The 15810-nt window shown below is 37.1% G+C and overlaps 1 protein-coding gene across 2 annotated transcripts in view; it reads left to right on the plus strand.

Annotated features, from left to right (window-relative positions):
* ABCB1 (ATP binding cassette subfamily B member 1) overlaps positions 1–15810 on the plus strand; it is a 105233-nt gene that overhangs the window by 24582 nt on the left and 64841 nt on the right. For both annotated transcript variants that reach the window (XM_017851617.1, XM_017851609.1), the window contains exons 5-7: positions 7882–7912; positions 11079–11270; positions 11816–11987. In XM_017851617.1, coding sequence (XP_017707106.1) covers positions 7882–7912; positions 11079–11270; positions 11816–11987 — 395 coding nt within the window. The remainder of the gene's footprint in view (positions 1–7881; positions 7913–11078; positions 11271–11815; positions 11988–15810) is intronic.

Here is a 15810-nt window from a genome sequence, read left to right on the forward strand (position 1 = left end):
TGATATATCGTATGAACAGAATGAAGGATATAAAATATATGATCATTTCAGTTGATGATGAAAAGGCCTTTGATAAAATTCAACAACCCTTCATGATAAAAACTTTTAAAAACTGGGTATAGAAGGAACATTCATAAACAAAATAAAAGCCACATGCAACAGACCCACAGCTAGTATCATACTAAATGAGGAAAAACTGAAAGCCTTTCCTTCAAGATCTGGAACAAGACAAGGATGTTAACTTTCACTAGTTATTCAGTGTAATACTGAAAGTCCTAGTGAGGGCAGACAAGAGAAAGAAAAAAAAAAAGGCATCTGAATTGGCAAGGAATAAGTCAAATTATCCCTGCTGGCAGATGATACAATCTTATATTTGGAAAAACCTAAAGACTCCACCAAAAAACTGTTAGGAGTGATAAATAAATTTAGTAAAGTTGCAAGATACAAAATCAACATACAACAATCAGTAGCATTTCTACATGGTGACAGCAAACAATCTGAAAAGGTAATCAAGAAAGTAATCTCATTTACTATTGCTACAAATGAAATAAATACCTAGGAATAAATTTTACTAAAGAAATCAGAGATCTCTGCAATGAAAACTGTAAAAGATTGATGCAAAAAATTGAAGAGGACACCAAAAATGGAAAGATACTCCACGTTCATGGATTGGAAGAATGGATATTTTAAAAATGTCCGTACTACCAAAGCAATCTACAGACGGTGCAATCGCTATCAAAATACCATGACATTCTTCATGGAAATGGAAAAAAGAATCCTAAAATGTACATGGAACCCCCCAAAAAACTGAATAGCCAAAGCTATCCTGAGCAAAAAGAACAAAACTGGGGAAATCACAGTACCTGACTTCAAATTATACTACAGAGCTAGTAACCAAAACACCATGGTACAAAGAAAAGAGACACATAGACCAATGGAACAGAATAGAGAATGCAGACATAAATCCATAAATCTACAGTGAACTCATTTTCAATGAAGTTTCTGAGAATGTATATTGGGGACAAGACTGTCTCTTCAAAAAATGATGGTGGGAAAACTGGATATCCATATGCAGAAAAATGAAACTAAATCCCTTTCTCTCATCATATACAAAAATAAAATCAATATGGATTAAAGACTTAAATCTATGACCTGAAACTATGAAACTACTAAAAGAAGACATTGGAGAAACTATCTGGGACATTAGATTGGGCAAAGATTTCTTGAGTGATACCCCTACAAGCACAGGGAACCAAAACAAAAATGAACAAATGGGATCACATCAAGTTAAAAACCTCTGGACTGCAGAGGAAACAATCAGCAAAGTGAAGAGACAACCTGCAGAATGGGAGAAAGTATTTGCAAGCTATCCATCTGACATCAGATTAATAACTAGAATATATGAGGAACTCAAACAACTCAATAAGAAAAAACTCCAATTAACAAATGGCCGAAAGATCTGAATAGACATTTCTCAAAAGAAGCTATACAAATGGTAAACAGGTATATGAAAATATGCTCAACATCATTGATCATCATCAGAGAAATGCAAGTCAAAACTACAATGCGATATCATTTCACCCCAGTTAAAATGGCTTTTATCCAAAGATAGGCAATAACAAATGCTGGCGAGGATGTGGAGAAAAGAAAACCCTTGTACACAGTTGAGAATGTAAATTAGTACAACCATGATGGAGAACAGTATAGGGGTTCCTCAAAAAATGGAAAATTTAACTACCTTATGATCCATAACTATCCCTCTGCTGGGGAAATACTCAAAAGAAAGGAAACCAGTATATCGAAACCTGCACTCCCATGTTTATTGCATCACTATTCACAATAGCCAGGATTTGGGAGCAACCTAAGTGTCCATCAGCAAGTAAATGGATGAAGAAAGTGTGATACATATACACAATGGAGTACTATTCATCTGTAAAAAAATGAGATCCTGTCATTTGTAACAACAAAAATGCAACTGGAGGAGATTATATTAAGTGAAATAAGCCAGGCACAGAAAGACAAACTTCACATTTCTCACATATTTGTGGGAGCTAAAAAATTAAAAAATTAAAACAATTGGACTTACGGAGATAGACAGTAGAATGACATTTACCGGAGGCTGGAAAGTGTAGTGGGGTGGCAGAGGTAGAAGTGGAGATGGTTAATGGATACAAAAATATATAGTTAGATAGAATGAATATCATCTAGTATTTGATTACACAACAGGGTGACTACAGTCAACAACAGTTTATTGCACATTTAAAATAACTAAAAGGTATAACTGGATTGTTTGTAACACAAAGAAAGGATAAATTTTTGAGGTGATAGATACCCCATTTACCCTAATGCGATTATTATCCATTGTATGCCTATGTCAAAATATCTCATACACCCTGTAAATATATACATCTACTATGTGCCACTCAAATTAAAAATAAGTAAAAATTAAGATTAAATACATTTAAAAAATAAAACTAAAAAATCCAGGACTATCAACTTGGCTTTATTTAAGTTGAATGCAATGTTAAATCCTCTGGGATAGGATATGGAGAAAAGTAAAAGGAATGTGAGCCCCAAGCCTTGAGGAAGATCTCAACTGTTAGCAATAACAAAAGCCAACCCTCATTGAGCATTTACTGTGTGCTGGGTCCTCTTCTTAGAGCTTTACATGCAGTAACTCTTTTAATTCTTAAATACACATGAGATTAATACTGTCATATATATGTGTAAAAGTGTGTGTGTATATATATTCTTATATATATTATATATATAAAATAATATATATACTTATGCACACACACCCATATATAGTGTGTGTATATATATAGCTCTGTGAAACCACTTGTAAAGTTTTTGAATAGGCTAAGTTATGGCAGATGCAACAGGTTGGGCACTGGAAATATAAAGATAAACTAGGCCGGGCGCGGTGGCTCAAGCCTGTAATCCCAGCACTTTGGGAGGCCGAGACGGGTGGATCACGAGGTCAGGAGATCGAGACCATCCTGGTCTACACGGTGAAACCCCGTCTCTACTAAAAAATACAAAAAACTAGCTGGGCGAGATGGCGGGCGCCTGTAGTCCCAGCTACTCGGGAGGCTGAGGCAGGAGAATGGCGTAAACCCAGGAGGCGGAGCTTGCAGTGAGCCGAGATCGGGCCACTGCACTCCAGCCTGGGCTACAGAGCTAGACTCCATCTCAAAAAAAAAAAAAAAAAAAAAAAAGATAAATTAGATATAGTTCAGTTTTCTATGACCTCACACCAGTGGGAGTGGGAGGAGGAGATAGATATAAATAGTCATACTTCTATTTTTGTATGACTTAGTAAGTTGAATCACTGTCAATTACTGTGGAGTTCTATTGCAAGATGAATTACTCTGCTGGGGGTAAGACGATGTAATACTTTAGTTTATTCATGGAGGAAGAGTATATTCCAGGAGAAAAATTTTGATAAAGGGCATTCCAGTGAGAGAAAGCAGAATGGATAAAGCCTTGAAGGAAGCAAATAGGATAGTTAGGGAACAGTAAACCCTTTGGTGTGCTTACAGCCAGGACTACACAGAAGTGGGGAAAGCTGGTGAAGATGGGGTTGAGGGAGTGAAGTGAGTTGAGGCTAGAAAGGGATGTAGCAAATGTAACTATTATTCCAGAATCCAAGTGTGCTAAAATCATAACTTTTATTTTATATAACATAATTTCCATTTTGAGTCCCTCTCCAGTAAATGTGGTAAAAACCCAATCTCAGTTGTTTTGGGGTAGGCCTCACCTTTCCCTGGGGTGTGTCTTGGAGGCCAACATAGTTTCAGATGAGTGAGAAGGCCAAGTGTTGTTCAGCATCATTGTCTACACAGGCATTCCATCAAGCTTTTTCATCCTCCTCTCTTAAAAGCTTTGATGTCATTCTGTTCCTTCCATGTCTCTCTAGGTCCAAGGAGACTCTTGGAAGCTGTTCTAAAGCCATCCCTTCAACTCGCTACACATTTCCTTTTCTGAGGTCTTGCTCTAGGGTCTGCTTAGGTGGCAGGAGGCAGGTGTCTTTTTCCTGGACCCTCCAGTGCCTATGTAGTCAGCAATTCTCAACTGCTTATTTTCTCAGCATGTGGAAAATATTTTTTCAATCTAAAAGGTGGAGCTTAATCTCATAAAATTTAAACAAAATATTCTGTCATGCTCAGTTTCCTCTCCAACCCTCAAAGGCATAGGCTTTGGGAATATAAAAGCCAAGAAGAAACCTACACAATATATATATATTTTTTTTAATGCAGCAGCAGCCCTCTCTGAAGACAGTGACTGCGCAGTGATCTAGCTTCTGAAATGAGGAGATAGGTGTGGGGATAAAGAAAATATCTGGTAATCATTGTTGGTACTTCAGACATATTTTCTTTCATGTGTATATTGTGGCAAAATTGCAAAGGAACTAATGTGATGTACCATGGATCTTGATCATTATCCTTTATGTAGTGGACTGTTATTGAAGGTTATCAATGGAAGCACTATGATTATATTTTTGCTTTCAAATATAAAATCTGGGGACAATCTGAAGACCTAACTGGGGCAGAAAGATTAGTTATAGTAGTCTTGTTACAGGAGAGGTAAGAAATGATGAGGACTTGAACCAGAGCATTAACTGTGAAGAGAGAGAGGATTTGAATAGTGCTAGATAGATTTTGGAGTCACTGAAGCTGTGAAAGTGGCTGAGGTCAACCTGGAGCCTGCATAGAGTTCTGGGAAACACCCGTGTATAGGAAAGAGGGAGAACGTAGGGGTCAATACTGAGAGTAAGGGAGAAGCATCAGAGTGGTAGAAGTAAAAGAACCAGGATAATAAGCTCCTACACACTGGTGATAACCTTCAATGACAGTCCACTGCATAAAGGAGGATGGTTTTATTAATGGGAGTTCCCCTGCATGTGCCCTCTTGACTGTCACCATGTAAGACATGCTTTTGCCCTTCCTTTGCCTTCTGCCATGATTGTGAGGCCTCCCCAGCCATGTAGAACTGTGAGTCCATTAAACCTCTTTTTCTTTATAAATTACCCAGTCTCGGATATGTTTTTATTAGCAGCATACTAACAGACTAATACAGTTACATAGGTAAACGTGTGTCATGGGTTTTTTTTTTTTTTTTTGTACAGATTACTTCATCACCCAGGTATTAAGCCTAGTACCTACTAGTTTTTTTTCCTGATTCTCTCCCTCCCTCACCCTCCATACTCCGAAAGGCTCCAGTGTGTGTTGTTCCCCTCTGTGTGTCCATGTGTTCTCATCATTTAGCTCCTACTTATAAGTGAGAACATGGTATTTGGTTTTCTCTTCCTGTGTTAGATTGCTAAGGATAATGGCCTCCAGCTCCATTCATGTCCCTGCAAAGGGCATGATCTCATTCTTTTTTATGGCTGCATAGTATTCCATGGCATCTATGTACCACATTTTCTTTATCCAGTCTGTCATTGATTGGCATTTAGGTTGATTCCATGTCTTTGCTATTGTGAATAGTGCTACAATGAACATATGCATGCATGTGTCTTTATAATAGAAGTATTTATACTTCTTTGTTGAATGCCCGATTTTTATTTTGACTGGTACACTTTGATAGGCGAAGCACAAATGAAAGGAACTTGGTGCTAGCCTTGCTTTCTATGTATTTTGATGGTTGAAGCTATAGGTATGGTGTAATTGGACACACAAACATAAAGGAGGCAATTTTGACCTTGAACAAAGTTGTTTACTTTTTGAGCTATTTAGAAATGACTGTAGACTTAGAAGACATCATTGCTGAAGAACATTTGTTTAAATTATCTTGGTTTCTTATCTTGAGAATTGAGAAAACTGGTAAAAGCAATGAGTAGAAAACAGATATTTAGTTAGACTTGGAAAATGGTCTTGATTTGGTAGGGACATACTGGCAACAATTAATACTATATAGAGACATTTCCTGGTAAATAGATAAGATAGATAATGTAAGGTTTCCCAAGATTGATTTGGAGAAAAATCCTCACCTGACTATTCAGTGTCCTGTTTCATTTTTGAAAATGTGGAGCAGAAGACATCTCACAACTGATTTAAATAAAATTCAATCTGAAAAAGTTTATTGTTGTATTGATATAAGGCAAAGCAGTCAAGAATACCTCTTGCATGTTTTGCTATGCTTCTGCATCTCTTTGTTTCTTCCTTACTTTCTGTCTTACCCGTTAGTGGAGTTTTCTCCAGGATTCTGTGCTTGTCCTGCTGTTTTCTCCTTATCTGCTGGCCTGTCCTTATGGGTAAGGAGAAATGGATTTAGCTATGGCCTCCAGCACATGAATCCTGAATCTTTAGATATGAACTCTCTAAAACTGGAAAGTTACAGTCTGAATACTTATTGGACATCTGCAATTGAATGTGCCAGGCACTGCAAAACAAAAATGTTCAAGACCAAACTAATAATCTCTCCTCTGACCAGAGCAGGTCTTTTTGCTGAATTCTTATTTCCCACCATGACACTAGCATTCTCCAAATGCTTAGGCTTGATGTTTTGATAATTTTAAAAAATTTTTATTCTGTCTACTTCTATTCTATCAGTTGCTAAGTCCTGTAACTTCTTCCTCTATAAATCTTGTAAGTACGTGCTTTCTTTTCTATTCTCATTTATACTCTCTTTCCTTACATAGTTATAGTAGCTCAAGTCTCTTAGTCTCTCCACATTCCAGTTAATCGTATACATTGCTGGTGGCTAAACTCTCTTAGAACATAGTTCTAATTATATCCTATTTTGCTCAAAGCTGTCGAACGACTGCTGGTCTGTTTTCTTGCACCATACCTGCAGGACCCAGATTATCTTTCCAGCTACATAACCACCTCCCTCCATCCACACAACACACTTCCTCCCCCTGTCAAAAACAGACTTACGCATTCTTCAAACTTGTCGTTGACTTTTGTCTATATTGTTCACTTTGCTAGAAATATTTTTTCCCCTCTTTTCCATACCTGTCGAAATCAGACTCGTCTGAAACAGGCCCTTTCATTTTAACATAACTTTTTGCAGTCTCAATTGTGATAATTTATCCTAGAAAATATTTACTCTTTGTACATTTATAACATATGTGTATAAGTATGTTTAACACAGCATTGCTTGTAACAGTAAAATATTGGAAACAAGTGAAATAGTTGCAACATTGAAAAAAATAGATATACACATTTATATACTGATAGGAAAAAATTTGGTGACTGAATGTGAACTATGACTCCATTGTTAGAAAATAAGTGTGTATTTGTGTGTATATACATGCATACATAAAAGAAAATCTGAAAATGTACACACCAAAATGAACAGTGCTCGTGTGTGTGTGTGTATGTGTGTGTGTCTGTGTGTTAGGGGTAAAGTTATGAAATACTTTTATAATGTACTTTTTGTCCCAAAAATGTTAGCATTTACTGATATTGGGTGATGAGCTCACTGATGTTTATTACACTGTTCTTTGTATTTGATATTTTTAAATAAGAATAAAACTGGAAAATGCAGTGTTAGATTTTAAATATGTACCTTAGTATGCAATGGCATTTATCAGGACAAGAGATTTTTCTTTTATGGGATCTTGGAGTGATATTCCAAAAAATATTTTAATTCAAGAACACTGATATTTCTGCTGACAGACTACCTCTTACCAAATGTGGGTTTCTTCTTGCAAACAAACAAATCATTGAATTAGTGTATATGTGGTTGCACACAGTCAGCAGAGAAATATTTGAATGAATGCCATAATGCTTACACACAATTAAAACTGAGTCAGTTTGACCTATTTTTGTGTAAATCATTAAGTGAAATGAGTTTGATTCATTTTACATGTTTATTTTAATGGAGACTAAAGAGACATAAATGGTATATGTTTGTTTTGTGGTGGTCTAGGTGATATGAATCTGGAGGAAAACATGACCAGGTAATTAGACATTCTACTTACTATTGTTAAGCTTTTCTATATTCATCAAGTTGTAGAAATGTTTAAAATTTTGCATTATCATCTTAGAAATTTTGAGGAGAACAATACTCTTGTTAGTTTTTAGGAGGATATGTGTAGATTTTTTAAGAAAAGAATTGGCTGCATAAGGTATGCAAAAGTTAGGGTTAAGCTTAAAATAGACATTGATCAATATAGAATATCGTATTAATATAGAAGGAAATTAGAGGAGTTTAAAGTAGCCTTTTAAAATGTAGTTGAATTAAGAATCATTATTTTCTGTAATATATATGTGCCAGGTGTGGTGGCACATACCTACAGTCTTAGCTACTTGGGAGGCTGATGTGAGAGGATCGCTTGAGCCCAGGAGTTCAAAGCTGCCGTGAGCTATGATCACATCACTGCACTCCAGCCTGGGGGAAAGAGCAGGACACTGTCCCCCACCAAAAAAAAAAAAAAAAAAAAAAAATTAGAGAGAGAGAATAATTATTTTCAATGGCTTATAATTCTTAATTTGTTTCCTGGATGTTTTCAGACATGACATGATAATGAAAGCAGCCAAAAGGAATTTTTTTAACTCAACATATGATTCTGAACAATAAAATAAAACATCCCAGAATAAATATAGTCACTCTATTCTTAACTCACACTGGGGAATCTTTTGGTTAATGATTTACATATCTTGAAGTTTATTCCCCAGAACAGCTTATAACAGATGTCCAAAGGTACGTGTAGGTGAATCAGAAGAAAATGATTCTACATTATGGTGTAAATGATCTGGTACATTTGAAAAAAATAGATACCTTTTTTGCTGGAGTGCAGTGGTACAATCTCGGCTCGCTGCAACCTTCAATTCCCGGGTTCAAGCGATTCTTGTGCCTCAGCTTCCCAAGCGGCTGGGTTTACAGGCGTGTGCCACTGGGTTTACAGGCGGGTGCCACTACACCGGCTAATTTTTATATTTTTAGTAGAGGCGGAATTTCACCATGTTGCCCAGGCTGGCCTTGAACTTCTGACCTCAGGTGATTAACCCGCCTTGGCCTCCCAAAGTGCTGGGATTACAGGTGTGAGCCACCGTGCCCTGCCAAAAATGGAGACACTTGATAGTATTTTGAAAGTCAAGAAGTAAATACCTCCAAATATTCCTGTGGTGGGACATTGTTTTTTACATTGGGGAAAATGAAACAGAATGTCTTTTAATCATACACTTTTGAGTAAACATACACTGACAGTTTAAAATACTTTAACTTATTCTCAAAGCATGAGTTCTACTTGTGATGTGGAGTTTCTATTAGCTATCTCTTGCTATATAATGAACACTTAGAATACTATCTCTTGCTGTATCATGAACACTTGATAGTAATTAGTGATTGAGTTATCTGTTAACTAAAACTTAGTGCTTTAGTTACATCTTCCTTGATAAATGCATTGTAAGTTACAAGGTAGAGATTGGGAAAGACTTGTTTCCCAAGATTCCTGATGGGCTGAGTACTGAATTGTGAACAGCAATGTCAGAGACTGTCTGCTTGTTACCTAGCCATCTTTATAGCTTCTGCATGATTCAAACATACAGTTTAATTTGAAGATGGTAAGTAGTGAAGTTTTAAAAGTGGGAATATTAGAATACTGTATTTCATTTTAGAATGTTTGCCTTTAACCTAAAAATTAATTGTTTAGTGAAGCCCAATAATTGTTTGCTTTTTTTTTTTGAGATGGAATTTTACTCTGTCTCCCGGGTTGTAGTGTAGTGGCACGATCTCTGCGCACTTCAACTTCTGCCTTCTGGGTTCAAGCGATTCTCCTGCCTCAGCCTCCTGAGTTACTGGGATTACATGTGTGTACCACCACACCCAGCTAATTTTTTTTTCTTTTTTTTTGTGTGTGTGTGTGTTTTTAGTAGAGACAGGGTTTCACCGTGTTGATCAGGCTGGTCTCAAACTCCTGACCTCATGATCCGCCTACCTTGGCCTCCCAAAGTTCTGGGATTACAGGCGTGAATTGTTTGCTTTTTTTTTTTTTTTTTTTTTTTGAGATGGAGTCTCGCTCTGTCACCCAAGCTGGAGTGCAGTGGCACGATCTCAGCTCACAGCAACCTCTGCCTCCCAGGCTCAAGCGATTCTTCTGCTTCAGCCTCCCAAGTAGCTGGGACTACAGTCACATGCCACCATGCTCGGCTAATTTTTTTTGTATTTATTGTAGAGACAGGACTTCATCATATTGGCCAAGCTGGTCTCAAACTCCTGACCTTATGATCTGTCTGCCTCGGCCTCCCAAAGTGCTGGGATTACAGGCGTGAGCCACCATGCCCAGCCTGTTTGCTTTTTTAAATATGAACACTCAGAGCAAGGAAACATTAATTCAGAATTTCTAGATTGATCAAGGGTCTGTTTTTAAGACAATGCTCGTGTTTTTTAGTACTAGAATTTAAATTGGAAAGGCCACTATTTGATTTGTTAAGCATTTTAGGATAACTCACGATGGCCAGTTGGGCAAATGAAATAAAACTACGTTTTAACATTTTCAGTTGTCTCTTGGCATCTAAAATACTAGATTAATAGCATAAGGGATAATCCCTAGCCCAAAAGGCCAAGTGATTATTTCCACTTCTTGATCTCACTTTCTGACAAGTTCTGTCACTTCTTTTCATCTCCAGTGTACAGAGACCAACCCAGTGCACTCATCAACTGATGCTAATGTAATAAAAGTAGACAATATTACAGCGGTGGGTCTTACCTGATGCTGTGATTCCCCAATACACCACACCATCTTTCACAGTAACTGGCATTCTCTGAGTGCTTACTATGTGCTGGGCACTGCTCCAAGTATATTTCGTGCATGAGTATTTTTATCTCTGTTTTACTAATTAGAAACCTGAGGCTTAGAAAAGTTGAACAGCTTGCCTAAGATTACATAGCAGTGAAGTGAAGAGCTGGGATTTGAGCCAAAGCAGAAACCATTCTTAACCATTTCGCCATAGTGGTGCAGACGTAGTTGGATGGTGACTATAATTCTGCTTGTTACAGCCACTTCTTATTTGTTAAGGATGGCTAGATACCCAGATAAGTGAAAAAATAGGAATGAGGGGTCTCTTTGGAAAAGGTACATTGATCAGGAAACAGAGAGCATGTGCAGTGTTCTTGTTTTTCAGGTATGCCTATTATTACAGTGGAATTGGTGCTGGAGTGCTGGTTGCTGCTTACATTCAGGTTTCATTTTGGTGCCTGGCAGCTGGAAGACAAATACACAAAATTAGAAAACAGTTTTTTCATGCTATAATGCGACAGGAGATAGGCTGGTTTGATGTGCACGATGTTGGGGAGCTTAACACCCGGCTTACAGAGTAAGTATTTAGTTTTATGTTGAACTTGGATGTGGTTCTTATTCTTAGTAAAATGAAATAGATGTCATCACATCTGTTAGGAGATGTTAGTGTACCACTCAAAGGTACTTATGAGACAAAATTCCTTCTAAGCAGCAACGATGTCATGTGCATCGTTTTGTTCCTAGTACCTTGATGGGCATAAGGGCACCTGCATGACTAGCATTGAATGAAGGACTGGACTTTGCCAGAATGAAGAAATCCTCTGAGAATGTGCAGTAGAGCAAAACAAGATACTTTCTGAGGAAATTTCTGAGCAATTTGAAATTCCTAGTTTGAATACTTCTTATGCACACGATGTCCATTTCCTGGGGCCATGTGTCTATGGATTTTTGTTGTTAATGACAAATTTCCTAATAGAAACTTATACCCTGCTAAATAAAACAAAGCATAGGCGCAAAATGCTCTAGCTATAAACTACCCTACACTCAAAATAGGCTTCAGAAGAAAAGTTGTTGTTTACGATTCTGACATTTATTTATTTCTAATACTATCTGTTCTTTTAGTGATGTCTCCAAGATTAATGAAGGAATTGGTGACAAAATTGGAATGTTCTTTCAGTCAATGGCAACATTTTTCACTGGGTTTATAGTAGGATTTACACGTGGTTGGAAGCTAACCCTTGTGATTTTGGCCATCAGTCCTGTTCTTGGACTGTCAGCTGCTATCTGGGCAAAGGTAGGTGAAGCCTGTGAATCCAGATTTTGAACTGTACCTTCCCCCTTCTTGGTCTCACCCTATGGAAAGGTCTTTTTACTACATGACGACTCCGATTCTGTACTTGTTACTTTTACGTTTTCTGTTCAAAATCAGCTGGATAAGCATATCCAGCCTCACTGAGTACTACCCCTGCCAAGACTCCATGCTGCTCTTGGCCATGTGATTATTTGGGGAAAGAATGAGAAAGAAGAATGTAGTTCTCATATCTATCTTCTGCTTTTGTGAGAAAACAAACAAAAACAAAACAAACAAACAAACAAAAAAACTTGCCGAGTTCCAAAGAACCGTGCTCTCTAGTGGATGATGCCCTATTCACATAGCAAGTAGCGACTCAAGTTTAGTGAGCAACAGATGTCCCATTCAATTAACATTTCTTTTTACTTTAATGTTTTGGCTTTCTAGATTTTGTTTAATTTTAAATTGATTTTCCAGTTTGGTCAGCATTCATGCATGGTTAAATTTTTGGTTATAAAATAATTTAAGAAAATAGATACTTTCTAGTCCCTAAGGATGCATATAAATCCTTAGCCTTCAGCTCTTTCTCCTGTCATGAAGGCAGAGAGGTAGAAGTGGCCCTCTCTACCTCAGCACACGTTTCCAGTGATCTTTTAAAACTTATTTTCCATTTCAAGGTGAACATAGTGTGAATTTTAAACTGATTTTATATGAGTGTATTTTCAGTAGAGAAATTGGCCCGGTAATTTGTAATTTTTGTGGAGTTCAGCACACCTTAGAGAAGGCAATATAAATTCATGTAGCAAAAGTAATGAATGGACAACCAAAGCCAAGCATCACACAAAATAAGTCAGGCTGTAAGTATTAAGAAACTTTAGAAATTTTAACCTTGTATAATGGATATTATTTTGTTTCTGCAAAGAATAATGATCATTTATTGAGCATTTATTGTCAGGCAAATACCTGTGTTATCTTTCTGAAGTATAGGTATTATCTCATTTTACAGAGAAAGAAACTGAAGTTCTGAGGTCTGTGTTAATTTTTTGCTTAGAGTAACATAGAGTTCAAATAATGTTTCTGGGGATTATCAGTTAACTAAAATATTTGGCAAAAGCTTGTTGTCAATTGATTTTTCTGTATACTAGAATGTTAAGCAAGTTAGGTGGCAAACTCTTCACATCAGTATTTACTGAAAAACTACTTAAAACATATTGATGTCTGTTTTAGGTTAAAATGAAAAACAGACCATGAGTTAGTCTTTTAATGATTAATTATGCATTGCTTCACATGTTATTTATTTAGTAAAAGGAGTCCCAGGCTGGCTGCTAGAGACCCAAGCTTTAATCCCCGTGCAGCATTACACTTTCGGTATGATTTCAAACAAGTTTCTTAAATTCTTTGGATGTCAATCATATTAAAAAATAAATGTGGTTCACTCTGGGTCTGGGAAGCCTCTTTGTGTCTGAGCCTGAGGCTCTACCCTCAAACCTAGAGACACAGAAGCAAATAGACATAGCAGAAAGGGACCTAATCACAGCAAGTGACCTGGCCCAGGAAGCCTCTTTTGTACTTTGTGCCCAAGACTGTCTTCCCAGCGCCCAGGGACACTGGGGCACTAGAGGGCATTGGTACAGGAAACCACCACACTCTTCCTCGATCTGGCAGTCTGATCTTGAAAAACCACTTTCACCCACTCAAGCAGCAGAAGCAGGGGCCAGTGGGAGCCCCAGAAGCATCACATAAATTAAGCCAACCAAAATAATACTACAAACACTCTGAATATTAAACCACTCCTGGAACCACATCTCACAAAAGTAGGCCAATACTATCATGCTAAACTTAAATAGAGCAACTGCCTGCTAGAGTAAAGCAGGTTTATTTTATTTTAACTTTTTAAAACTTTTAAGTTCAGGGGTACAAGTGCAGGTTTGTTACATAGGAAACTTGTGTCATGGGGGTTTGTTATACAGATTATTTCATCACCCAAGTACTAACCCTAGTACCCATTCGTTATTTTTACTGACTGTTTCCTTCCTCCCACTCTCCACCCTCTAATAGGCCCCAGTGTGTGTTGTTCCCCACTATGTATCCATGTGTTCTCATCATTTAGCTCCCACTTATAAGGGAGAACATGCAGTATTTAGTTTTCTGTTCCTGAGTTAGTTTGCTCAGGATAATGGCCTTCAGCTCCATCCATGTCCCTGCAAAGGACACGGACACCGATCTCATTCTTTTTTATGGCTGCATAGTAATTCCATGGTGTCTGTGTATCATATATTATATATACTATATATATATATATATATATTTTTTTTTTTTTTTTATCCAGTCTATCATTGATGGGCATTTAGGTTGATTCCATCCTTGTCTTGTGCCAGTTTTCAAGGGGAATGATTCCAGCTTTTGCCCATTCAGTATAATGTTAGCTATAAGTTTGTCATAGATGGCTTTTATTATTTTGAGGTGTGTTCCTTTAATATCTTGTTTGTTGAGAGTTTTGATCATGAGTGGATGTTGCATTTTATTGAAAGCCCTTTTTGCATCTATTGAGATAAGCATGTGCTTTTTGTCTTTAGTTTCTGTTTATGTGGTGAATCACATTTATTGATTTGCATCTGTTGAACCAACCTTGCATCCTGAGGACAAAGCCTACTTGATCATGGTGGATAAGCTTTTTGATGTGCTGCTGAATTCAGTTTGCCAGGATTTTGTTGAAGATTTTTGTATCAATGCTCATCAAGGATATTGGCAAAGTTTTTTGTTGTTGTATCTCTGCCAGGCTTTGGTATCAGGATTATGCTGGCCTCATAGAATGGGTCAGGGGAGTCCGTCCTCCTCAATTTTTTGGAACATTTTCAGTAGGAATGGTATCAGCTCTTCTTTTACATTTGGCAGAATTCAGCCATGAATTCATCTGGTCCTGGATTTTTTTTGGGGGTGGTAAGCTATTTATTGCTGCCTCAATTTCAGAACTCTTTGTTGGTCTGTTCAGGGATTCTATTTCTTCCTGGTTCAGTCTTGAGAGGATGTATGTGTCCAGCAATTTATCCATTTATTCTAGATTTTCTAGTTTATGTGCACAGAGGTGTTCATAATATTCTCTGATGGTTGTTTGTATTTCTGTGGGGTCAGTGGTAACATCCTCCTTGTCATTTCTGATTGTGTTTATTTGAATCTCCTCTCGTCTTTTTTATTAGTCTAGCTAGTGGTCTGTCCATTTTATTAATTTTGTAAAAACACCAGCTCCTGGATTCATTGATCTTTTGATGGTTTTTCTTGTCCCAGTCTCCTTTGGTTCAGCTCTGATTTTGGTTATTTCTTGTCTTCTGCTAGCCTTGGGATTTGTTTGCTCTTGGTTCTCCAGCTATTTTAGTTGTGATGTTAGGTTATCAACGAGGTCTTTCTAACTTTTTGGTGTGGGCATTTAGTGCTATAAATTTACCTCTTAACGCTACAGTAAGGCATATTTAAATAGGAGACAGAGTCTCCTAACATAATAGTCAGAATATCCAGGTTACAATAGAAAGTTGCCTGTCATAACAAGAGTCAAGAAAATCACAACTTGAATGAGGAAAATTAGCACACAAACAAACTAACAACAATTACCTGACATCAACACTGAGATAAATCAGGTGCTGGAATTATCTGATGATGATTTTTAAACAGCCATCATAAAAATTCTTTGCTAATTGAATACAAATTCTTTTGAAACAATAGAAAAAAAATCCTCAATGTAATAGAATTTATTAAAAAGAACAGTGAAATTAGAGAACAGAGATATACAACAACAGAAATAAGAGTCATGCTAGATGGACTTAACCTAAGC

The sequence above is a fragment of the Rhinopithecus bieti genome, unplaced genomic scaffold, assembly GCF_001698545.2.
Source record: "Rhinopithecus bieti isolate Rb0 unplaced genomic scaffold, ASM169854v2 scaffold_1558, whole genome shotgun sequence".
Taxonomy (NCBI): Eukaryota; Metazoa; Chordata; class Mammalia; order Primates; family Cercopithecidae; genus Rhinopithecus; species Rhinopithecus bieti.